This window comes from Equus asinus, chromosome 2 (genome assembly GCF_041296235.1).
Source record: "Equus asinus isolate D_3611 breed Donkey chromosome 2, EquAss-T2T_v2, whole genome shotgun sequence".
Classification (NCBI taxonomy): domain Eukaryota; kingdom Metazoa; phylum Chordata; class Mammalia; order Perissodactyla; family Equidae; genus Equus; species Equus asinus.
Window position 1 is genome coordinate 57,070,635 of NC_091791.1, and position 26,419 is coordinate 57,097,053.

A 26,419-nucleotide genomic window follows, 5' to 3' on the forward strand; every position below is an offset into this window, starting at 1 on the left:
GGTTATATTAGATGCTTTGTTGTACTACATGTCTTCCACTTATAACTAACTACAATGGTACTTAACCAAACACTGATAGTGCTAGTTGTAGCAGTTGGTACAGCAAAACCTCTCTTCTCCTTATAGATAAATCTAAGCCTTAAACTCAATCGTAGGATGCTAGCAGAAATAAGGAGAAATGGTCTAATGACCTCTACCCACTTTTGAGGGGCCATCAACTGGGACTATTAAAAATCACCTGGGAGTCTTTTTAAAGTATATCTAACCTGAGCATCACCTTAGAGATACAGATTTAATTGGCATAAGGGGGGGCCTGTGCATAGTATTAAAAAAATGCCCTCAGGTGATTCAAAAATATAGCAAGGGCTGAGAAAGGAAAGGAAGAGGGGAGTTCCCTTCTGCACTTAACACCATTCCTAGGAGCTGGCCTAAAAGGGAGGGTAGACTTAGATAAAACAGACTATTCCGAATTTATCTCTAGGAATAGTTCATCAAATAGCAAACACTGGCAAGGGTGGGGAGCTACTGAAATAGGGTGACAAAACTACCATAAGGAGTTTGGATGGCCAAAGTGCGAAAGAGGTTGGGGAGTGGGAAGAGACTGAGAACAGTACCATCTGTGCTTGTTTTCAGTGAGCTCACCTTACCTTTTCTAGGGCAACACTGCCCTAGGCATATGGCACTTTGATTTAGGATTTTTTGTTGAACTAAATGCAGTAAAACTCATCTGTAAGAAACACCAAAAATCTATTAGTAGAAATTAGCTCTAATGAATGGTCTTTATGAGTGGACTCTATGAGAAGACAGGGACTCTTAATTTAGGTGTGTTTTACAAATCATTCTGGTTTTATTTCATGCCAACTTAAAGGCGTATCTTGGTTCTGCTTTCTCAATCAGTCTGAACAACAGCCGTTGGTTAAAATCACTACTGAATTAAGACAGGTGAGCTGCAAACACGATTGCGCTTACAAATAGATCTGTGTGGAGTGGAAGCCCAATATTTTCAAGTTTAGCCAACTCAACAATCAAGGTCCTTATGATTTACTCAACTCAGTATTTTGCCTACTTTTCTACTCTACAAAGCTCAAGATATTTTTCAAAAAGGCACAGGGCAATTTGAAAAATCTTCAGTGGTATTTTAACTTTCTACTATGAATCTCCTTGCTGTTAATGCTACTGTATGTCAGAGAGAAGAAAAGAGTATCAGACTTACCCAAATTAAGCATTGTACTGTTGTGCTCCCAGATAAGATGCCAGGTCCTTGTTAAAATATTTGTTCAACTCACTTCCATCTGTATTAATCCAAAGTGGCTGCTATTTCACAGATCAGCTTCATAGCATACAGAGGTTACTGAAGAAAAGAAAGCATCTGACACATCTACGTGTTTTCGATGTGAACAATCACTACCCCCAAGGAATGGATATACAGGGAAGCAGTCTGATATCAAGTATATGCAAGAATTTCTGTAGGGAAGAATGCTACTTTGAAGAAAATTACCTTAGGTGAGAATACTATTTTAGAGCTTCTATCTATAGAAAGTCACCTATAGCCCAATAGAAGTTTTTAAGTTAAAACTACTGAAAAGTACAGGTCTACAATATCTTCTCCAAAACCTTGGGCTTATTTGCATTTTGGAATTAGGAACGTTAAAGAATTTTTAAAGCACATCTATTATGTATATGCCACAGGGGTCTGAGGCAGCACCTAGATCAAACACAGTATGTAATCAAGCACATTAACACTGCCACAGTAAAATGTACAGACAGTCGAATTTAGTCCTATTTAATACCATACATACATGTAACCTCAACAATTCAGATCAGGTTTTGCTGCAAAATGAGATACGTAAGTTTTTTTAATAGTTATCTTGGATTTTGGAATTACAGATAGACTTGAGGACCTCTATTAAATAGACAAATTTGTATGGGAATGGGAACAACAATCCAAAATTTAAGAGACCTTCCTGACACATTATTCTCTGAAGAACTCTGAATCTTATATGAGAACGACTAAAAGTTTAAATATTAAACCAATAAATCTTTATTATTTAAACAGTTTTCACGGCATTTTTTTATAAATTTAAAAAATAAATATTTGCATTATAGCAGAAAGTCACGTGTGTTGCATCAACTTACTGTTACAATTTAATGACAGGAGATAACTAAGCATCAGCACCATAAAACTGTTAAGATTTGTTTCTTAAAATTCAAGGAAATAGTTCTAAAGCACTGAAAATTCTCACTAAATACCAATCTGCAGCATTAATAGTTTTGAAAGCTAGAACCCAGTAATAGCTTCTCATAGTAGCCAATGTTTCTATTCCTGGCAACTGCAGAACAAAGTTATTCCATTACTAAATATTATGCTTTATGATAACCTCCCATTTATCAGTAGCATCTCAAGATTCACAAAACAAAAGAACTACAAGTTATTTAGATAACTCCTATCAGTAATTGAGATTTGCACAAGGACATTTATTCTAGCAAAAAAGCAAAGATTGTGTTTTCACCATGCTAATTTTTTACTTTTATAGATTTTCAAAATAAGATTTAAATCATAATTTTTAACCCTTAAAAGTCAGTTCAATTACAACCATAGAAACTGTACTGGTATCAGAACATAACTATTTTATTACAAAACTTAACATTATTTTCAAAATGAAAAAATAATCAAATGACTACTGCAGGCCAAAGTTAAAGGTTTTTCACCCAGTGATTGAAGAAAAATTAAGCAACACTTCCATGCACTCACACACCAGATCATTTATGAAATATGCAAACTCTTAAAATTCATGTTAGTAAAACTTCAATGTATTCACAATACTTGTATGTTTATTGGAAGAAGGCAAAAAAAAATCCATGGTCTGTACAATAATTTTAATATTAACACAGTTTGTTCATTTTCCTTTAATATTTTTTGGCTTTCATCAATACTCATAGCATTGAACATTTTGCAAGTAAGAATTATAATAGTACCTCTGTCACCTTGCTGAATTCATCACCACAAGAAAAACACAAATAATTAGTTTAATGCTTTTGCAGTAAACTGAATAGTTACAACTCCAAAGTTATATTAAACTGAAGCCTTCATTGTGATCAATAGCTTGGATCAGTTTAGAGCGTAGAGTTTCTTTTTCTGTATATTTTGGAAGATCCAGAAGATTAAAACAGGTATGGGAAACTGGGAGATATTCCTCACCACCTCCTGTGGACTGGATGGCTAGTTTTAGACTCTTCATACCAAGAATAGGAATGCGATCACTACCTGTCAAAAATACTGCCAAGAAAAAATCATTCAGCCAAACCACTTTTATCAAAACAACAATATAGAGTATCAAGTTATTTAGCACAGTCACTATAGCAAAGCTTTACATTAACATTTGCTCTAATATGGAAGGCTATCTCTAGAATTTGTGGAAGCACAATTTTTGAGACACACTATACATCCACAAAATATTTTTTCTTTAAAGGCGTAATCTTAATATTAGCACACAGGAGATACTTAATTTTTGATGAATGACTCACTATTGTCCCTGACAAAAACATTCTGGGAGTCCTTCTTTTGGGAAAAGCCATTTAGAACTAGTTCATGAATCAAATACAAAATGAAGTTTTGCTGTGATTCTTTTTTCTATTTGTTTTGTTTCTGTCATTCTTAAACAAAAATTTATAATGGGAAGCCAAAACAAGTCACTTAAGAATGACTTGTCATATTTATGATATTTAACCAAGATTCTCATTTCAATTATTAAAAAGAGACTGACAAAAATATTGTTAGCAGGGGGCTGGCCCCATGACCAACTGGTTAAGTTCACATGCTCTGCTTCGGCGGCCCAGCGGTCTTGGGCACGGACCTACACACTGCTTGTCAAGCCATGCTTTGGCAGAATCCCACATAGAAGCAGCAGAATGACTTACGACTAGAATATATAACTATGTGCTGCAGCTTTGGGGAGAAAAAAAAAATTCTTGGCAAACAGCAGGAATATCAAGGAGAATGTCACTGATTTAGATACATAAATTCTGACTTTATTTAAAAAATCAATAAAATTTCAATTAGAATACAGATTTTAACAGATGAAAGACAGAGATTAGGTCGAAAAAAGAAAACTAAGTCTTGGAAAAGAAAAATTCTATTTTCTACAGAAATTCTCAAAGTTTTGGTGCAGAGCCAAAGAGAAAAAAAAATGAAGACAACACAGAAAAGAGCTATACTCCAGAGATCTTAGAAATTCTAAAAGGAATTACAATCCTAGTTTATTGTAATCAGTGTTATAGTTTGTTTTCATTTGAAAGAATCAATTCTGTCTTGGAGGCAAATGGTATTTAGCTTTCAAAAAAACACTGGTCAGCTCTGGTGGCCTACTGGTTAAGTTCAGCCCGCTCCATTTCAGCAGCCCAGGTTCGGTTCCCAGGCACGGACCTACACTGCTCTGTTAGTGGCCATGCTGTGCTGGTGGCTCACATACTAAAAAACAGAAAATGACTGGCATGGATGTTAGCTCAGGGTGAATCTTCCTCAGAAAAAAAAAAATAAGAAAACATGTAATAAAGAATGCACATTTTAAAAATTATTCCAATTGAAAATTAAAAACAAGACCATAGAATACTATAAGAAAAAAACCTTATCCACCAAAGTGAACCAATCTCCCTTGAGAATAAGTTTAATAATTAGATTCTGTTGTCATAAAAGATAGAACCAGTTAGGAATACTTACACAGAAATTGTTTTTTCTTTTCCAATGGTAATTCATGAAATACTTCCCAAAAAATTTTTATTGTAGGATGTTCTGCCCAGTACTCCCCTTTGTATTCTGTATTCTAAAAACAACATAACCTTTTATTAATATTAAGGGTTATTAGTTTTGCCTTGAATCTGACAAACTGGCTTCCTTATTAGAATGCAAAACTAACACTGTCCAGGAGTTTGAAACTCATGTGATTCAGCTGATTACCTATGTCCTGGGCATACAATTTGAAACTATTAGATCCAGGGGAAAGGAAAGAAAATAAGTATGAATCAACAGAAATGTGTCCTCACTACTCCAAAGAAATGACAAGATTGTAATATCATCTTCAAAAGTAAATGTCTAAAGGATAAACTAGCATTACTAAAATGTTAATGGATTATTAAAGTTCAAAATGGAATTAATCTATGATAATTACAAAATTTTCTTTTCCTATATTCATGAACAGAAGTCAAATTATTTTACATTCTATATTCTCCTAAAAAAAATGGTACAAATGCAATACCACTCATTTTCTATGGTTGTGAGTTTCTAAGATGGCCCCCAATGACCTACGCTTCCTGTTATTCACGCCCTTGTGCACTCCCCTTCCCACAATGAAGAGGCTTCACCTCTGTAATCATTAGGATGTTGTAGATATGAGAAATACATGACTTCCAAGTTTAGATCATAAAAAACTTTGTGGCTTTAGCCTTTTTTTGATCACTCACTCTGGGGGGAACCAGCTGCCATTTCATGAAGGCACTCACACAGCCCTTTAAAGAGGTCCTCCTGGTGAAATACTGAGGTCTTTGGCCAACAGCCATGTAGTGAGTCATCTCCATCCTTAAACAAGCCTTCAAATGACTAAAGCACCAGTCAATATTTTGATGCAACCTCATGGAAGACCCCTGAGCTAAAACCACCCAGCTAAGCCACTCCTAAATTCCTGACCAACAGAAACTGTGTGAGATAATAAATGTTCACTGCTATTTTTAAGCCACTAAGTTTTGGGGTAATATACTTCCCCTTTAAAAAATATTAGCTCTGAGAGAAAAGGGGGGTAGAGAGGAGAGAGGGAATAAGTCTACACTATGAGGTGTTCCTTAAAATCCAGCCACACAGCTGGCCATAAATTTTAGTTAAGACAGCAAGAATCTTCCAACATTCTTTGGACACACTGTTCCTTCAGCCCAGAACCTTAGACACATCCTCCTTCCTTCTTTGTTCATCAGGCTAATCCCTATTTATCCTTTAGGGCTCAGACTAAATGTCACCTAATTTATTCAACAAATACATAATGAGTTCAGTCGAAGTTTGGGGTCCTGGGAAAACTGCAGTGAACAGAGTCCTTACCTACCTCATGGAGATTAGCTCCTAATGAGAGGCTCTCCCAGATTTGTGTCCTAGGTTAGGCTCCTCCTTACATACCTTTCATGAAATTCTCTTCCTTACTATTAATCACAGTCCAATTATTTAATGTCTAGCTTCCTTATTAGAAGGCAAAGACCATGTATCAATCTTATTTACTGCTGGCTCCCTAATCTCTTGCACGGTATTAGGCATCCAGTAGGGGCTCAAGAAATACTTGCTGGTGGGCTTCTTGAATTCTGGGCTCTATTTGCAGCCATGATTATCTCAATGACTGAACTCTGAAATCTACAAAATATTTGCTATTAATTTGCCAACCAAGTTTTGAGAAAATTGCTTGAATTCTAGTGATCAGTTAATGTATTAACTTGTTTGAATTAGTCTCTGAGCATGTTAGTGGGGAATCAAAGAAGGGTGGCTAAAATTTTTTCTTTTTGCCTTTTTTTTTAACCTCTAGATGATTCTGGGGAAATGTGTACACAGTCCTGATGAAGAAAGAGCATTTAAAGTCACAAATCATAATCATTGAAAGTATAATGAATCAGATCTACAATGGAAGAAATCAAAGTACATTAAGTATAAATACACCAAAATACACTAAAAAATGTCCTGTCTTACAGAATGAATACTTCTATCAATTATATCTTCAGGCAAGGTTTTAAGTACTTACTGAGTGCTCTTCCAGGCTTTAGGAATACAGCAGTGAACAGAGACAAAAATTCTCCCTTCATGATGCTTACATTGTAGTGAAGGGAAAGGAGCAGCACAGTAAAGACAATAAAGTAAAATTTATCTTAAGTCAAAGTCAAAGAAGAAAAATAAAGCAGGGCAGGGAGACAGGGTATGTGTGTGTACGTGCACATACATTCAATTTTGGACAAGTTATCCAGTGACGGTCTCTGAGAGGGTATAAAGATGTGAAGCAAGAGCAAGAGCCATTTGGAATTAACAAGATGAAGAGAATTCCAGGTACAGGGGAACAGGAAATAGAAAGGCTTCAAGACTGGAGTGTTCCTGGAGGGTTTGAAGCTCAGCAAAGAGGCCAATAAGGCTGAAGCAGAGTAAGTGAAAGGAAGAATGAGAGGAGATCAGGCAAGAAGGATAAATTGTCTAGGATCTAAAGTGTGATGAGAGGTCATTATACTGTCTCTATTTTAGGGTGATTAGAGGTGGGGTCCATTTCCACTGGCGTCTCCTTAAAGTTAGTACAGCTTTCTTCTTTTCAGCAGATCAGTTTACCCAAAAGAAGAAATCTTCAGTCTCCTTCCTAGATTTAAGCCTCACTACCAGCTTTCTGAGTGCCATCCTCAGTTCCACCTGGTCTCTCAGATTCTAAAGCCTCTCTCCAGAGTTGCTGTTTGCTGGGTAGGAGAGGGGACATGAAGGGTCTAATAATTCATTAAATTAGCTTTAAAGTAATTCTACTGCTTTCAGCCACCCCCACATCCCTGCCATTACAGTAACACAGTGTACCCATTCCTGAGCCTTTCAGAGCTTCCAGGGTGTGAAACGGGTTGCCTCTTGACAATCCTCTCTCTCTGGAGGCTCAGAATTCAATTTTCTTTGCTCTAAGACTCTCATCAACTCATCTACCTATTTTCTATCTTCCAAAACTATTTTTTTCTCTTGTTCACTGTATTTTTATATATTTTTTGTCTATGTAGTCCTATTTGTATTCCTTTATTGTTGTTCTAGTGAGATCTGGGTAGGGAGCAGAGATAAATGTGTGCTTATTTCACTACACTTAACCAGAAGTACTAATTGTTTTTTTTTATTGAGGTCATAATAGTTTATAACATTGTGAATTTTTTTCCGTTGTACATTCTTACTTGTCCATCACCATATAAATGTGTCCCTTCATCCCTTTTGCCCACCCCACAACCCTTTTCCGGTCTGGTAACCACTAAGCTGTTCTCTTTGTCCATGTGTTAGTTTATCGAGAAGTTCTAATTATTTTTTTAATTTAATAATTTCCTAAATTATTACAGAGTAAAACTGGATTTCTCTCATGTGTGTATAGTTCTATGAGTTTTAAGCACACGTATGGATTCATGTAAGCATCACCACGATCAGGATACTGAACAGTTCCATCACCCCAAAGAACTCTCTTGTGCTATCCCTCTGCAGTCATACTCCCTCCACGCCTAGCCCCTGTTCACCATAGTTCTGTCTTTTCGAGAGTGTCATATAAATGGAATCACATGGTGTGTAATCCTTTGAGACTGCCTTCTTTCACTCAGCATAAGGACTCTGAGAGTCATCCCAGTTGTTGCATGGATCAACAGTGCATTCCTTTTTATTGCTCAGTAGTATTTTACGGTATGGATGTACCATAGTTGGTTTATCCATTCACCCACTGAAGGAAATCTGGGTTGTTTCCAGTTTTTGACTTGTTTGCAGATTTTTAAAAAACATAATTAAAAAAAAACTGTGGTAAAATACACATAACAATGTTTACCATCTTAACCCTTTTTAAGTGTACAGTTTGGGGGCATTAAGTACATTCACACTGTTATGCAACCATCACCAGAATCCACCTCTTTTCATCTTGCAAAACTGAAACTATATACCCATTAAACAGTAACTCCCTATTCCCTCCCTGTTTACAGATTTTTGTGTGAACATAACTTAATACCTAGGACTGGAACTGCTAGGTCATGTAGCAAGTGTGTCTTTATAAGAAAATGCCAAACTGTTTCTAAAGTGGCTATACCATTTGTATTCCCACCAGCAATGTATGAGAGTTCCCAATGCTTTGTATCCTTGTTAGACTTAGTATTGTATTTTTTTATGTTAGTTAACTTAATAGGTACATAGTATCAAACTATTAATACGAAAATTTTATCAAAGGTTGCTAGATTACAAAGATGGAAAAACTAACAGGTCAACCCTGCATATTATCTTTCTCAAAGCTGATCTAACCTAGTACTTTTTATTAAATGTTTATCTGAAGAAATGTCTGAGAATTGTCTGTGTAGAAAAGAAGGAAAAGAAAAAAGTTGTTTAAAAAATTTCCAGTCTTCTCCCTAAAGTTCCCTTTATTGGTTAAGGCACCAGTAACGAAGATCATGAGTATTATTTATTCTCTGCTAAAAAATTTAACATTGAGACTAACGTTAAATTGAGACTAATTGAGAAAAAGAAGAAACAAAGATCTTCAGCTTTGTCAGTGCTTTTCATAATGGTTTTCCTAGGATTAAGACAGAATGAAAATCCATTCAGTTTTTTAGCTGGGGCTTCTATCCAATCTGTCATAGATGACATTTCTGTATGAAAACCACCAATACCACATATACAAAAATGCTAATTCATACACAATCAAAATTCATTCATTGTTGAGGAAGAAGGGTACAGTGTTTTCCTATTAAAATAACCGTAATAAATAGTGTAAAATGGAAAACAGTAACTTAGAGGGCAAGATTTTCATCAATAAGCCACGTTCTCCTTTTGCCTTTCCATTTAAACAATATCATAGAGTTGTCTTCCCCTACCTGTTCCAGTTCCTTCCAATCATAATTTGTATTTCCAATAACCATTGCTTGTAGTTCATTAGGCTGGAAGAGCTGAAGGACTTTTCCTCCACAGACCTTATGAAAGCCGGCATGAAAAGCATCAAACAAGGAAGCCACTGATTTATTGAATATGTAATCCACATAAGCATCAACAAACTCCTTTCTAGAAATGAAAAAGCACACATGTACAGAATATAAGTCATTTTTCTGGAGAATATATATTGCAGTCTTACTAAAACTTTGAGTACTTCTGTACTTTTTGCTATTTATCTACAAAACTAAGAAAGTATGAGTAGGGTTCAAAGAGGACAAAGTCTTTATGGAGAGTTTATAGAGACTCTTTACGTACAGTTTATTTTTTCTATACAAAAATCTGGGATATCTATGAAGCACGTAGACTTAACCTATCATTCACAGTCATTCTTAGGCTATTCCTAAGCGAAATGTCATTTCCTAACGGGAAGAATGATGATGCAAATGGCTATCAAAAAATTATTGACAAATTATCGAGAATTTATATGCAGCACTCCATATGCATCCCTAAAAAGAGTGATCGGTTAAAAATATTAGGTGATGAAAAAATGAGAGCTTTGGGATTCAGACTATTTGACAGACTACAGTCTGCTTTTCCTTGGGTTTCTAGGAATTTTAAAACAAAATTTATTTTACAAACTAAATACCTAAGTGAGGTATTAACCATTCTTTTAGGATAATCATTGAAGAGTACAAGTGCAGTTTCTTTCCAAATGTATGTATGTGTATATATCTATGTACACAAATACACACAAATACTTCTGATGCTTTTCGGTCTGTTATAATATAAAAGGAAACTGTAAAGAAAAAAAGGAAGCCCCTTTTACCCAGTAATTAGAACTACAATATTATTCAATTTGTTCTGTTAGCCACAAACACTTTATGCAGCTATCTGGTCAAACAAATAATGAGAATGGACACTAGAGGATTTCAGTATTTTATACTCTTGACTTTCAAATTAAAATGAATGATTCTACAAATGGGAATATTGGTAAATTTAGTCATCTACAGACAGTCTTAGCAAATTATAAAATAACTCCAAACTGAATTTACAGAGGAAAAAAAAAGATTAAAGGAGGCTACTGTAAAATATAAAATTGGGTAGGCCTTAAGGAAAAATCAATAGCATATGCTAATGAGAAAAATAATAATTTTCTCTGATGAGAAAAATAAATAATTTTGTAATGCATAATTTTATAATTAATCTAATTAGAAAGTCAAATTTATCTATACTAGTTAAGTTCCTTAAGCATAAAAGGCTGAAATGTTTTATGTGCTAACATTTTTGTTTTCAACACTTTCATTATCTAACTAGGATTGGTAGTACAAAGATCAAAATTTTTAAAATAATTTCTAAACTAAATAATCTATGCAAAATAATATTTTTTAGAAACTTAAGGAATTAGTCCACAAATAGAAACTTTAAATGCAGGAAAAATATCTAAATCATAGTCAAAGGCTTTTAAAACCAACATTTTTTTAAAAAAAGGTTAGCTAGAAAGACCTAAAATTTTTTCACATTATTTGAAAAACAGCTTATTTTTTATCAAAGTAAGACATATGTACAGTGTAAAATGTCAAATAGTAATAATCCTGAAAGCCAACATTTACTGAGCACATTCACGTGCAAGGTACTATTCTAAGCATCTTAAAATTGCCTCATTTAATCCTCAAAATGACCCCATGAAGCAGGTACAATTTATCATCCCGTTTTACAGAAAAGGAGACTGAGGCATGGAGACATCAACTAATTTATCTAAAGTTACACAGCTTCTCAATAGCAGATCAGGATTATAATCATTTGGATCAAGTCCCTGGCAATAGCCATTAAGCTAGCTTTGTCTAAAGAATTATGTAACCCAATAGAAGAGAACAAAGAAGTTCTGCCCTGTACTTTTTCACCAGAAATTCCTGCTATTCGAAGGTAACTATTTGTTAACTTTTTTGCTATTCCTTCTGATATTTACCTTCATACTTCCACAACAGTTTTCTATTGTTATTCCCTGATTTTCAATTTTGAATATTATCTAATGAACTGAATAGCTACTGTGAAAGGCAAGGATGTACCTTTTACTTAATTGCCCCATGCTCACTTTGCCTCCCCTAATGCTCCCATTACAATTTTTGGCTTAATATTCATTAACATTTTTTATGATTATAAATATTATTCACAATTAAGCTACAGAGTATTCTATGGTTACCTTTTTTTCCTTACAAAGAACTTCTGAAGAAAAAAGAAACGAACTTTTGTTTCCCTTAGTTTGCTACTTGATTCCTAACTTCAACAGAAATGTCGATCTCCACCAGATTCATTAAATATATTAGGTAGCATCAGTTGCATTTTTCTCCTGGAGAGAATCCTCCTGGAGCCCTCCATCCTCTTTATCTAAACCAGACTGGGTGCTCTTTCTATCTCTTCTACACACTGCTGTTCCTGTAGAAAGACTCTTCTTTGCCTCTCTCCTACATTGGTTCCTATTTTTTTCAATCCTGTGTCTTCCTCTTTTTTGGTTTAATTCTTTGTTTTGGTAGAACACATCCTCCAGTAACTTCCTGAGAAAAATGTATTGGAAGTAAATTCTCTGAGCCTCTGCATACATGAAAATGTTCTTATACACCCAAATACTTCATAGTCTCGACATACAATTCAAAGTTAAAAACCATTTTCTCCCAGAATTTTGATCTAGCTTCGGTGTCATTCTTTAGAAATCTGATGTTATTCTGATTCTTATTTCTTTGTATATGGTCTGCTTTTTTTTTTTTTTTCCTGGCAGGTTTTATAGTTCCTTTTTCTTTGGGATTTTGAAATTTCATGTATTTTGCCTTGGTATGTATCTTTTTCTCACTTCCCATGCTTTCAACCTTAAAATGCATGTCATTCAGTTCTGGGAAGTTTTTTGGTATCATTTCTTTGACAAATTTCATTCATTCCATTTCCTTCAATGAATTTTTTCAAGTTTTAATAGTATCCATATGGATGCTACTCTTATCATTTTGAAGATAATGATTTCAGTTTCTTTTGAAGTTTTGTTCTTAATCCTGCATCATTTCTGTTTCCTTGGCATTCTTTTTGACTGTTTTTGTCTTTCCTTAAATGTCTATTGACCTTTGGCTATCCATTCACATTTAAAAGTTAGGCAGTTTCCCCAGAGAAGAATCCTCCAATATACAGCTTGGGAGGAGGGAGCTGTAGACTCTCATTTAATCTCCCTGTTTTCAGTTCAGTCCCTTGCCCTAGCTGTGCCTAACTGTCCTCAAATCCACAGTCCCTTTAGTTCCATCTCCCCAGAAGGTAAATTTCCAATCTTCTGCACAAGCTGGAAGTTGCCAGGCTACTGGTGTGCTAAGGGAGATGGGTTTCTAACTGCTTCTTACAACAGCCAATCTTTCTGTTTCTAGTATTTCCCTAAACCTCATATATTTTCTAACATATTTTTTTTATTCTCAATGCCTGAGCCTTTGTTCTACAATATGAACTGGCTGCCTTCTTGGCTCCTCCCAGTCAATCTTATGTTGCAGCTTTCTTTGGTTGGCACTGTTTTCTAGCTTTCAGAAACGTCTGCTGTTGTCTTCTCTCCCTTCTCTTTGTTCTTGCTGTTTATGATCTTTTTATCCCTTTATTAATGTCAAAAGGATTTTAGAAGCAAAACGCAGATTATTTCCTCACTAACCAACCATTCAAAAAGTACATTTTATCTGAGTAAAAACTTACGGTTGTGATGTTTCTAAATACAGAAGAAAATGCCTACTGAATCTTATTACTGTCACTGATGCTGCTATAATTCACTTACCGATTTTGTTTGTTAACAGCTGTGTCTGCACCATTTACAATCAGCTCTTTCACTTCTGTTGCACCAAAGTTTTCAACTGTGATCTATTAATTTAAATTTTTAAAAAAAGTCAATGTCAGACTCAAAACTTATTAGATTATTTTAATAACCTATCATTATAGTCCACCTTTCTCTCATTAAATATAAGAACTAATAAATGTGAGGTAAAATTTTGCTAGCATAAACTTATTTATGAATTCTGCATAAAGCCACAACTAGAAATTTTTCATCCTCTCTAGTAGTTTGAAATCCTACCTTGACTAATTACAAATTAAGTGTTAGGTTACTTAAAAACAGGAAACTAAGTATTTATCACGTGTAAAACTTTAGAACAGTCACCACAGGAGTAAAACAGTAGAACGGATGTTTTCCTTGGACAAGTGACAGAATCCAAGTGTCAGAATGCATTCAGCTTGGATCAGCTATGCATTCTTCCCACGTGACAGCTGCTACTCCTGTATTCCTCATATCTGCGTTGTTGCATTCTTGATCACAGGTGGTTTTTCCAGTTATACCATTAATTTGGTTTATAAAGACAGTCAGTTATTTTGAAACTTTTTATTTCCTTTACTAGTCTGCTGATTTTCCTATAAGTATTACCACTCCCACCTTTGCATCTTTTCTCTTTTTGGAATATTATCCTCTTTTATTAAACTGCTTTTTTAATACCTGCTATCTATAAAACACTATAGTGGGAGTGGGATGGTAAAACAAGAAACTAATAAATCCCTGCTCTGGAATTTGCTATCTAGTAAAGGAGGAGAAACAACTCATTATAATAAAATGAACACTATAATAGAGACATGAACAAAATGCTACCAGATCACAGAGAAAAGGAAACTTACTTCTAACCAGAGGAAGTATAAAAGACTTTGAGGAAGAAATATCATTTGAAAAGCACCTAGAAGGATGAGTAAGCGCTCTAAAAGATTGAGAGGGGGTGGGATTTCCAATTGAGCACGTATAGACTGAAGAAAAGGATAGATTCGAGAGTAAATATCAAGTTATGAAAATGTATGACCCTAAAAAACAGGAAGTCACGTGAAAGAATACTGTGTGACATGACAGAACTTGGTATGAAGGGAGGGATACAATGAAATTTAGAAAGAAAGCCAGATTACAAATGTCTTTGAAGCCCATTCTAAAGCTATTAAAGAGCCACTGAAAATCTCTGGGAAAGAAATGGTAGTGGGAAGGAATGTCTGAATTACCATAGTTCTTAGAAACACTAAGCATTCGCAAACTTGGTGATTGATAAATTAGAAATTAAACTGCTTGGAACATAATGTTTCAGTTCAGTCAATAAAGATTCAAAGGTAACTGATATGGTTATAAGTGAATCAACTAAAAAGGGGAACCAAAATTTCATAGTAAATAGTAAAAGTCCACATCGATTTTTTTCTTGGAAAAAAATAAAAATAATTTATTACATCTTAAATCTACCAAATTTTCTTATATCTGTACTATGTGCCAATTCTTAAAATAATCAAATAATGGATAAACTTTTTTGATGGGGCACATAATGTTTTTTGGCAAACTGTGTGATAGTAGAATATGGTATTTTTTGTCAGCTTTGACCACAAGATCATAAAGAGCACTGTTGGGGGGAAGAAAACAAATACACAAAGTTTTTAAAAAGAAAACAGAAGGAAAGAAAACCAAAGATTTGACCATTTTCCCAAGAGTCTAATTTATAATATTCAAATCATTCCCTTCTGAAATGTCTTATAACCCTTGCTGATTTTCTCTTCTTTGTCAACTAATCTACTTCTGCCAGATCCTCATTTGTCAACGGTTTGCATGTAACTGGATGAGTTATTTAACATCTTTTTCACTGAATTAACAAAATTCTGCATCTTTTACAAGATTTGCAATTTCATTTTCCAAATAATATTCCAATGTATTTGCATGTGCACTGTGGTATGCCATTCAACAGTAAGTAAGACAAAATGGGTAAGGACGAACGTTAGTGTGAAACAGAAAGGGATGTCTGAATGGGAATTAATCTTCTAAGTGGTAAGTTCATTAGTTAATATTCTCATGTTACAATAAACAATGCTTATCTAAATATTCTTGTAATTGCAGACTCAAAAATGAACACTTGAATAAACAGGACCGCTTGCATTTGTAAAGATCTGTAGCATAATGATAGTCACAGAGCTGGGTATAAATACTAGCTCTGACATGTGATGATTGTTTTCAGTTTTCTTCATCTGTAAAATAAGGATAATAATACCAATCTCATAGAATTGTTGAGGATTAAATGAAATAATGCATGTACTGTGACTAGTATATAGTTAATGCTCAATAAATGTTAGCTACAGGGTTCTTGAAGAATTCCATTCATCAAAATAAAGAAAAACCATAAGGCACAGCTGTTAAATAAAAGGGATGATGAATAATCAGGATACCCTATGTCCTTCCATCTTACCGTAAAATTAAGACAAAATGTTTCCTCAACATCGTCTTCTGGATAATCCAGTAACTGTTGCATGCTTCTGCAAAACAATATATATGTTCCTTTGAGGTAAAACATTATTGGGTATTTTGACTATTTTGCATAAGAATAAGTATATATTTCTCATTCATTCTTGATAAAATCCTTTTGTTAATTTGTACTTTTTTATTGTTTCAGAATGGAAGATGTACAATGGCAAACATAAACAATGCTGAAGAAAAAAGAAATCACTCCAAGGTTTTTATCTCTTCCTCTGAATACAAAGGTAATTATCTACCCATTTTCAACATTTATCCTTATTTATATATAATTTTTATTCCATTTTAGTAATAAAAAGAAACTTTACATATTCCAGCTAGGAAAAAAGGTGATCACAATTAGAAGTCCAAATAAATCACTTAACTATTCTCAGGAAACATTACCTTCCTAAATTTATTATCTGATATTTGCAAAGTATTGTCAAACCATTAAATACTTAGCAAATGGTTTTATACACATAAGTCTTTCAGTAGAAAATTTTGGATCTGAGTAACACAATGGGTTTTCCTTTATTAGAAGGGCTTTTGTTTATTTCAGAAGTTCAACAAGAACAACAAAATGCAATTATTCCTGAAAGAAAGGCTTTCTGTACATTCCCCATTTCCTATATCCTGCACCCCACCCTTTCCTCTTTTTACAACTAACCTCCCAACATCAGGCACCAGTTCTTTCAAATCATCCAGGGATGGCTTCTTTTTCAGCAGTTTCTTATATAAAGCCAAAGGAAAATGGAGGTCCACAATAGTAAAATTATAAATTGCTAATCCACAGATAACACCAATCAAGTGGAACAAATCACTGTCTTCAAATGTCTAAAAATATAAGGGAAAAAAAGTAAAGTTGTTCTCCAAGTTGAAACATTAATTTTTTTCTGATTACAAAAACACATATTTGTAGTAGAAAGTTTTGAAGATACAGAAAAAAGTAATGAATAACAAGAAAAAAGTTCATGCTTATTCCTATCTTCTTGGAATAGTATCACTGTTAGTATTTTTGCACATTTCCAAATCCAATGCCTTTTCCAAGACAAACAAAACTGAAATCTACCTGAGTTCATACATATAACTTCACAACTGGCTTTGTTCCCCAGGAATACAAGTATTTCCACATCATTAAGCATTAAGTTAATAAATGAAATGGTCACTAGAATGTTTTTTCTGATTTAAAAAACTGTATACATTCAAAATTTGGAAAATAACCATAAAAAAGAAAATGAATAAACATCTGTAATCCAATCACTCAGAAACAATGATTTAAAAATATTTTTATGTATTTCCATCTACCGTAAGTTCAGAAAAATAATTTTAAAACATATTAAAGGTTTTCTCATTTTTCTAATTACAACATGAGTATTTTCTTATGTTATTAAATGCTCTTCCAGAACATGATTTTTAATGGCTGCATATTACATCACATAAAAGTATCATGGTTTGCTATATTAACTATTTACTTACTATAGTTTGACGTTTAGCTTATTAAAACATGGAAAACAACGCTTATTTCCCTTTATCTTCTGAGAAGTAATATATGGTCACAGAAAATTCTGTGAGCATGACGGTAAAAGAGAAAAATTTTTTTATTAGATCTAGGGCTCCAGACCTGGTTCATACACTATCTAGCCTTAGTGTTTTAAAAGATAAAAACAGTATTTATATCTCATACAGTGAGTACAAGGATTAAATGGGGTAATGTATATAAAATGTTTTTAGCACAGTCCTGAAGCACACAGTAAAGGCTCAATAAATGTCAGTTATTCTAACCAGTTAGTAGTATTCAAAATAAGATAGGTATCTTTTTTGCATATATTTGGTCCATAGTTTAGAAGATTTCCTTAGGAGAAATTCTGCTTTGCAAGGAAGAATTTCTAAGTCAAGGATAGTTAAGCATACTGCCAAACTGTCTTCCTCCACACTTCTTCCAGTTTATAACGCCATCTCTAGTCCAGGAAAAATGCCTATCTTTCCAAATTTTCATCATACATACACGCACACACACACACATTTCTAAGTTAAAAATGACAACTTGTTTTAGTATATGTTTTTTTGACTATTAGTGATACTGAAAACTACGGATTTGTGTGTGCTTGTGAAATGCCTCTTCATGTACCTGGCCCATTTATCTTTTGGGGGCAAATGTTTTCTTATATATTTGTACTTGAATTCCTCATATATTAGGGGTATTACCCTGTGTCATATTTGTTACTCACATCCCAGTCTCTTATATGCTTTTTAATTTTATGTTTTTGTTATGCACAAATGTCACATTTTTCAGTGGTCAAATTAATCTTTTTCCTCTGTGATGTCCTACATTGTGTTTAACTTTAGAAAGTCCTTCTTAAAGAGGGCAGACTGAATAATGTGTTAATCTCTCTTCCTCCTGAAATCCCATTATACAAGAATAAAGAAATAAAAATGGTATAAACCCCCCCACACAAAATATGAAAAATAGACAGATGGCTGGTAACTGATTTGGTAAAGCAGAAAAAAATGAATCAGTAAGCTTGTAGGGGGAAAGCCAATGAAAAACAAGCTAATTTGTGCTGCAGGTTCAGGAAGTGGAAGTACTAATCAATACCTGTAGGGGTAGCCCAGCTAGCTCACTTCGTAAAACATGACTCTGAAATTCAGGGTATTAGAGTGGGGTTGAAAATAGGATGCTTGGTAGAAAGTCCTTTGCTTTTCTGTAGAGGATAAGCCAAAGAAGCTCTGGAATCTGAGACAGCTGATGGTCAGGGTGACGCATTAAAAACAAAGGGATCATATGAAGGTCTGTATAGTGAACAATGAGAACTCTAGCTTCCCTTTCTTAGTTTTGGAATACGACTAGAACACTGACAGCCAGGGTTACAGCTTTTCCTGAAAATCCAAAGGGTAAAAAAACCTTCATATGCTGACACCTGAGGGTTCCCCCTTGGAAGGTCCTCACCTAATCACTCCATGAATGGGGCCTGTAAATCATAAATGTACATGCCCATGCACATAAAGTATCTAGGTAGCTTTTCAGTGTCACACTCTTAAACATGAATAAAACAGCCAAGGATCACAAAAAAAAAGACAAAACAAACAAACAAAAGACACCTGGAGGAATAAGAGGTACTGTGGGAAACAACAAACTGTGTTAAACAAAAAAAGTTTCCAGTATTCAATTAAAATTTATGAGGCATGCAAAGAAAGAAGAAAATATGGCCTAGTCACACAAGAAAAGAAGAAATTAATATAAACTGTCTTCACTGAGAAAGCCCAGCCATTGCACTTACTAGATGAAGTCTTTAAATCAACTGTCTTAAATATACTCAAAGAGCTAAAGGAAACCATGGAAAAATAACTAAAGAAAACCAGGATAACAATGTCTCATCAAATACAGAATATCAACAAAGAGAGAGAGAAATTACGAAAAGGAACCAAATAGAAATTCTGGAGCTGAAAAGTATAATAACTGAAATGACAAATTCACTAGAGGGGCACAAGAGGAAATCTGAGCAAGCAGAAAAAAGAATTAGCAAAGCTGAAGATACGCTGACTGAGATTATACATTCTGAGGAACAAGAGCAAGAAAAAAAGAATGAAGAAATATGAACAGAGCCTAAGGGACCTGTGATACTATCAAGTGTACCATCATACAAATAGTAGAGTCCCAGAAGGAGAGGAGAGAGAGAGACAGGCAGAAAGAATATTTGAGGAAATGGTTGAAAACTTCCCAAATTTGATAAAGGACATACATCTAACATCCAAGAAGCTCAACAAACTCCAAGCACAATGAACTCGAGATTCATATCCAGACACATTATAATCAAAGTGCTGAAAGCCAATAATAAAGAGAGCATGAAAAGTAGCAAAAGAGAAGCAACTCATCACGTAGTAATGCTCCTCAATGAGATTTACAGCTCATTTCTAATCAGAAACCATGCATGCCAAATGGCAGTGGGATGACATACTTAAAGGGCTGAAAGAAAAAACTGTCAAGCAAGAATTCTATATCCAGGAAATAAATCTCAGATAAAGAAAAACTGAGGGAGTTTGTTGCTACCAGATCTTCCCTATATCTTACAAGAAATGCTAAAGCCCATCAGGCTGAAAGGAAAGGATGCTACACAGTTAACTCAGAGCCATATGAAGAAATAAAGAACTCTAGTAAAAGCAGCTACACAGGTAAACTTAAAAGTTAATATGAGAGGCCGGCCCTGTGGCGCAGCGGTTAAGTGCACACATTCCGCTTCGGTGGCCCCAGGTTTGCTGGTTCGGATCCTGGGTGTGGACATGGCACCACTTGGCAAGCCATGCTGTGGTAGGTGTCCCACATATAAAGTACAAGAAGACAGGCACAGATGTTAGCTCAGGGCCAGTCTTCCTCAGCAGAAAGAGGAGCATTGGCAGCAGATGTTAGCTGAGGGCTAATCTTCCTCTAAAATAAAAAAAGATCAATATTATTGTATTTTTGATTTGTAAATCCTCTTTTTTTTCCCTATATGGTTTAAAAGAAAAATGCATAAAATAATCATAAATCTCTATGAATGGACACACAATGTATAAAGCTATAAGTTATGATGATAAAATAAAGAGGCAGGGACACAGCTGTTCTAGGAGCAGTGTTTCTATATGCTATTGAAGTTAAGTTGGTATTAATGCAAACTAGATTGTTATAAATTTAAGATGTTAATTGTAACCTCAGAGCAACTACTAAAAAAATAACAGAAATACATACAGAAAATGAGAAATGAATCAAAACAATAAACTAGAAAAAAAGCAATTAAACACACAAAAAAAGGCAGTAATGGAGGAAGTGAAGAAGAAAAATATGACATATAGAAAACAAATAGCACAATGGCAGAAGTGCTTCCTTATCACTAATGACTTTAAATGTTCATGGGTTAAATTCTGCAATCAAAAGGCACAGACCAGCAGAACGGACTGAAAACAAAGAAACATGAGTCAGCTATATACCACCTACAAGCCTCACTTTAGATCCAAAGACACAATTAGGTTGAAAGTAAAAGTTTGGAAAAAGATATTCCATGTAAATAATAATCAAAGCAGAACTGAATGGCTATACTAATATCAAAAGTAGACTTTAAGCCAAAAATTGTTAAAAGAGACAAAGATATATGGATAAAAGCATCAATTCATCAAGAAGATGTAACATTTACAAATATATATACACCTAACAATACAGCTTCAAAATATATAAAGTAAAAACTGACAGAACTGAAGGCAGAAATACAGTCCTACAATAATAGTAACCCTACTTTAAATAATGGATAATCAGACAGAATATCAATCAATAAAGAGGATTTGCACACCACTATAAACCACTAGACCTAAGAGATATAGAACACTCCATCAAACAACAGCAGAATACACATTCTTCTCAAGTGCATATGAAACATTTTCCAGGACAGACCATATGTTAGGTCCCAAAATTAAGTCTCAATAATTTTAAAAAGACTAAAATCATTAAAAAATCTTCTCAGACCATAATGAAGTGAAACTAGAAATCAATAACTAAAGGAAATAGGAAAAATTCACGAAGGTGAAAATTAAACACACAACCAATGGGTCAAAGAAGGTATCACAAGGGAAATCAGAAAATACGTAGAGACTAATGACAATGAAAACACAGGGGCGGCCCCATGGCTGAGTGGTTAACTTTGCGTGCTCTGCTTCAGTAGCCGGGGTTTCACCAGTTTGGATCTTGGGCACAGACTTAGCACCACTCATCAAGCCATGCTGAGGTGGCATCCCATATAACAGAACTAAAAGGGCCTACAACTACGTACTAGGGGACTTTGGGGAGAAGAAGAGGAAAAAAAAAGATTGGTAACAGATGTGAACTCAGGGTCGATCTAAAAAACAAAACTTTCTTTAAAAAAAATGAAAACACAACATTAAAAAAACTCATGGGATGCAGGGAAAGCACTGTTCAAGGGAAATTTATAATTGTAAACACCTAAATTAAAAAAGAAAGGTGCTGGCATGGTGGCATAGTGGTTAAGTTTGTGTGCTCTGCTTCAGTGTCCTGGGGTTTGCTGACTCGGATCCTGGGCACAGACCTACACACTGCTCATCAAGCCCTGCTGTAGCAGCACCCCACATACAAAACAGAGGAAGACTGGTACAGATGTAAGCTCAGGGCCAATCTTCCTCAGCAAAAAATAAAAACAACACAACCCTCCAATCAATGACCTAACTTTATATCCTAAGGAGCTATAAAAAGAAGAGCAAGCTAAACACAAAACTAGCAGAGGGAGAAAAATAATAAAGATTAAAGTGGAGATAGATGAAACAGAGAACAGAAAACAATACACAGAAGGAACAAAACCAAAAGTTGATTCTTTTAAAAGATCAACAAAATTGATAAACTTTGAGTTAGAACGGCCAAGAGAAAAAGAGAAGAATCATCCGAACAAGAGAAGCATGTCCACTGTTACCACTGGTATTTGACAGTGTACTAGAAAGTTCTAGCCAGGGCAATTAGGCAAGAAAAAGAAATAAAGGTATCAAAACTGTAATGACAGAAATAAAATTACATCTACTGGATTTGTAGATGATAAATTAATGTAGACGATGATAAATTACTATAATCAGCATTGAAAGTGGGGACATTACTATCAATCTTACAGAAATAAAAAGGATTGATTATAAGAGAATACAACGAGCAACTGTATGCCAACAATACAGCTAACCATTAGATGAAATGGACAAATTCCTAGAAACATAAAAACTACCAAATTGACACTAGAAGAACTAGAAAATAAAAAACAAATAAACAAACACTAACAAGGAAAGAGATTCAAGATTCAATTGCTAATCACAAAACTTCCAAGAAAGTTCTACCAAACAGTTAAAGAATTATCACCAAAAATCCTTCCTTCTCAAACTCTTTCAAGAAATGGAAGGAACAGTTCCTAATTCATTCTATGAGGTCAGCAATACCATGATACCAAAGCCGAAGACAGCACACACACACAAAAGCAAACTACAGACCGTCTTTACAAATAAGGATGGAAAAACCATCAACAGAATACTAACATGCTGAATCCAGCATCATATCAAAATGATTACAACACCATGACCAAGTGAGATTTATCCCAGGAATGCAAAGTGGTTCAACACAAGAAAATCAACCAGTGTAGTACATTACACATTAATGGAATGAAGGAAGGAAATCATATGATCATCTCAACTGATGCAGAAAACGCATTTGCAAAATCCAATACTCTTTCATGATAAATATACTCAACAAAATACATTCAAACTAGGCATAGAAGGGAACATCTTTAACATGATAAAAGGAATTTATAAAACCCCACAGCAACCATCCCGCTCAGATCAGGAACAAGAGAAGCCTGTCCACTCTTACCACCTGTATTTGATAGTGTAGTGGAAGTTCCAGCTAGGGCAATCAGGGAAGAAAAAGAAAGAAAGGTATCCCAATTGTAAAGAAAGAAGTAAAATTAAATCTATTGGATTTGTAGATGATATGATTTTGTATACAGAAAATCCTAAAGAATCCACAAAATAAACTATTAGGGCTAATAAACGAATTCAGCAAAGTTGCATGATACAAGATCCAACATACAAAAATTAGTTGTATTTCTTCTCTACACTAGCAATAAACCAAAAATAAAATAAAATAATTCCATTTACAATAGCATCAAAATAAACAAAATACTTAGAAATTAATTTAAGCAAGGAGGTGTAAGACTTGTACACACTACAAAACATTGCTGAAGGAAATTAAAGACCTAAATAAATGGAAACACATCCCATGTTCATGGACTGGAAGACCATATTGTTAAGATGGCAATATTTCTCAAACTGATCTACAGATTCAACACATTCTCTATCAAAACCTCAATGGCCTTTTTTGCAGAAATAGAAAAGCTAACTATAAAATTCATACAGAATTGCAAGAGACTGCTAATAGTCAAAACAAACTTGAATGAGAAGGACAAAGTGAGAGGACTCACACATTCCAATTTCAAAACCTACTACAAAGGTACAGTAAACAAGACAGTGTGGTACTGGCATAAGGACAGACATATATATCACTGGAATAAAACTGAGGGTCCAGAAATAAATCCATACATGTACAGTCAATTAATTTTGTGTGTGTGTGTGAGGAAGATTGGCCCTGGGCTAACATCTGTTGCCAATCTTCCTCTTTTTGCTTAAGGAAGATTGCTGCTGAGCAAACATTTATGCCAATCTTCCTCTATTTTGTATGTGGGATGGTGCCTCAGCATGGCTTGATGAGCAGTGTGTAGGTCCAAGCACAGGATCCAAACTGGCAAACCCCAGGCCACTGAAGTGGAGCATGTGAACCTAATCACTATAGCACTGGGCCAGCCCCATGGTCAATTAATTTTTGACAAGGGTGCCAAGATTATTCAATGAGGAAAGAACAGTCTCTTTAACAAACAAAGGTAGGACAACTAGGTATTCACATGCAAAAAATGAAGTTGAACTCTTACCTCACACCATAGACAAAAATTAACTCAAAATAGATCAAAGACCTAAATGTAACAACTAAAACTATAAAACTCTTAGAAGAAAACTCAGGGGTAAATCTTCATGACCTTGAAGTTGTTAACAGTTTCTTAAGTATGACCAAGAGCACAAGCAACAAAAGAAAAAATAAGACTTCAAAATGTACAACTTTTGTATGCTTGCCACTCTTATTCAACATAGTATTAGAAGTTTTGCCAGAGCAACCAGGCAAGAAAAATAAATAAAATGCATCAGGGCATCCAAATTGGAAAGAAGTAAAATTGTCACTCTTGTGGATGACATGATTCCATATATACAAAACCCTAAAGAATCCAACAAAAAACTATTAGAAATAATTAATGAATATGGTAAAGTTGCAGAGTACAAAATCAACTTACAAAAATCAGTTGCATTTCTACACACTAATAAATTAGCAGAAAAAGAAATCAAGAATACAATCCCATTTATGATCGCAACAAAAAGAATGAAAGACGTACAGATAAATTTAACCAAGGAGGTGAAAGACCTATATACTGAAAACTCTAAGACATTATTGAAAGAAACCAAAGAAGACATAAAGAAATGGAAAGATTCTGTGCTTATGGATTGGAGGAATAAACACAGTTAAAAAGTCTAGATTACCTAAAGCAATCTACAGATTCAATGCAATCCCAATCAGAATCCCAATAACATTCTTCACAGAAACAGAACAAAGAATTATAAGATTTATATAGAACAACAAAAGACCCTGAATAGCCAAAGCAATCTTGTGAAGAAAGAACAAAGCTGGAGTTATCATTCTCCCTGAACTCAAAAATATACTACTAAGCTGTAGTAATTAAAACAGCATGGTACTGGCAGAAAAACAGACACAGAGATCAATGGAATAGAATTGAGGCCCAGAAATAAAAACAATGACACAACAATGGACAACTAATATTTGACAAAGGAGCCAAGAACATACAATGGAGAAAGGAAAGTCTCTTCAATAAACGGTGGTGGGAAAACTGGACAGCCACATGCAAAAGAATCAAAGTAGATCATTATCTTACACTATACACAAAAATTAACCCAAAATGGATTAAAGACTTGAATGTAAGACCTGAAACCATCAAACTTCTAGAAGAAAACAGAGGCAACAGGCTCTTTGACACTGGTCTTAACAGTATCTTTTTGAATACTCTGTATCCTTTGACTAGGGAAACAAAAGAAAAAATAAACAAATGGGACTACATCAGACTAAAAAACTTCTCCACGGCAAAAGAAACCATCAACAAAACAAAAAGACAACCCACCAACTGGGAGAAAATATTTGCAAATCATATATCCAATAAGGGGTTGATTTCAAAGATATATAGAGAACTCACACAACTCAACAACAAAAAAACAAACCACTCAATTGAAAAATGGGCAGAGGATATATAAAGACATTTTTCCAAAGAAGATATATGGATAGCCAACAGGCACATGAAAAGATGTTCAACATCACTAATAGGGAAATGCAAATTAAAACCACAATGAGATATCACCTCACATCTGTCAAAATGGCTATTATTAAAAAGACAAGAAATAACAAGTGTTGGAGAGGATATGGAGAGAAGGGAACCCTCATACACTGCTGGTGGTACAGCCACTATGGAAAACAGTATGAAGATTTCTCAAAAAATTAAAAATAGAAATATCTACTGATCCAGCTATTCCACTTCTAAGTATTTATCCAAAGAACATGAAAACACTAATTGGAAAAGACATACACACCCCTATGTTCACTGCAGCATTATTCACAATAGCTGAGACTTGGAAGCAACCCGAGTGCCCACCAATGGATGAATGGTTAAAGAAGATGTGGTGTATATATATATATATATATCTCTCTCTACAATGGAATACTACTCAGATCTAAAAAAGATGAAATTGTGCCATCTGCAGCAAAATAGATGGACCTTGAGGGTATTACGCTAAGT

At 34.5% G+C, this 26,419-nt stretch overlaps 1 protein-coding gene across 10 annotated transcripts in view; it reads right to left on the reverse strand.

Moving 5' to 3' along the window:
* Positions 1-2,017: 2,017 nt before the first annotated feature.
* HERC4 (HECT and RLD domain containing E3 ubiquitin protein ligase 4) overlaps positions 2,018-26,419 on the reverse strand; it is a 141,106-nt gene continuing 116,704 nt past the window's right edge. For 6 of the 10 annotated variants that reach the window (XM_014861832.3, XM_014861833.3, XM_070488731.1 and 3 more), the window contains 6 exons: positions 16,615-16,781; positions 15,904-15,970; positions 13,434-13,516; positions 9,589-9,772; positions 4,718-4,820; positions 2,018-3,277 (listed from right to left, as the gene is read on the reverse strand). In XM_014861832.3, coding sequence (XP_014717318.1) covers positions 3,069-3,277; positions 4,718-4,820; positions 9,589-9,772; positions 13,434-13,516; positions 15,904-15,970; positions 16,615-16,781 — 813 coding nt within the window. In that variant the 3' untranslated portion in view covers positions 2,018-3,068. Of the gene's footprint in view, positions 3,278-4,717; positions 4,821-9,588; positions 9,773-13,433; positions 13,517-15,903; positions 15,971-16,614; positions 16,782-26,419 lie in introns of those variants that run through there. The other 4 variants (XM_070488740.1, XM_070488739.1, XM_070488735.1 and 1 more) reach the window with 2 other exon arrangements.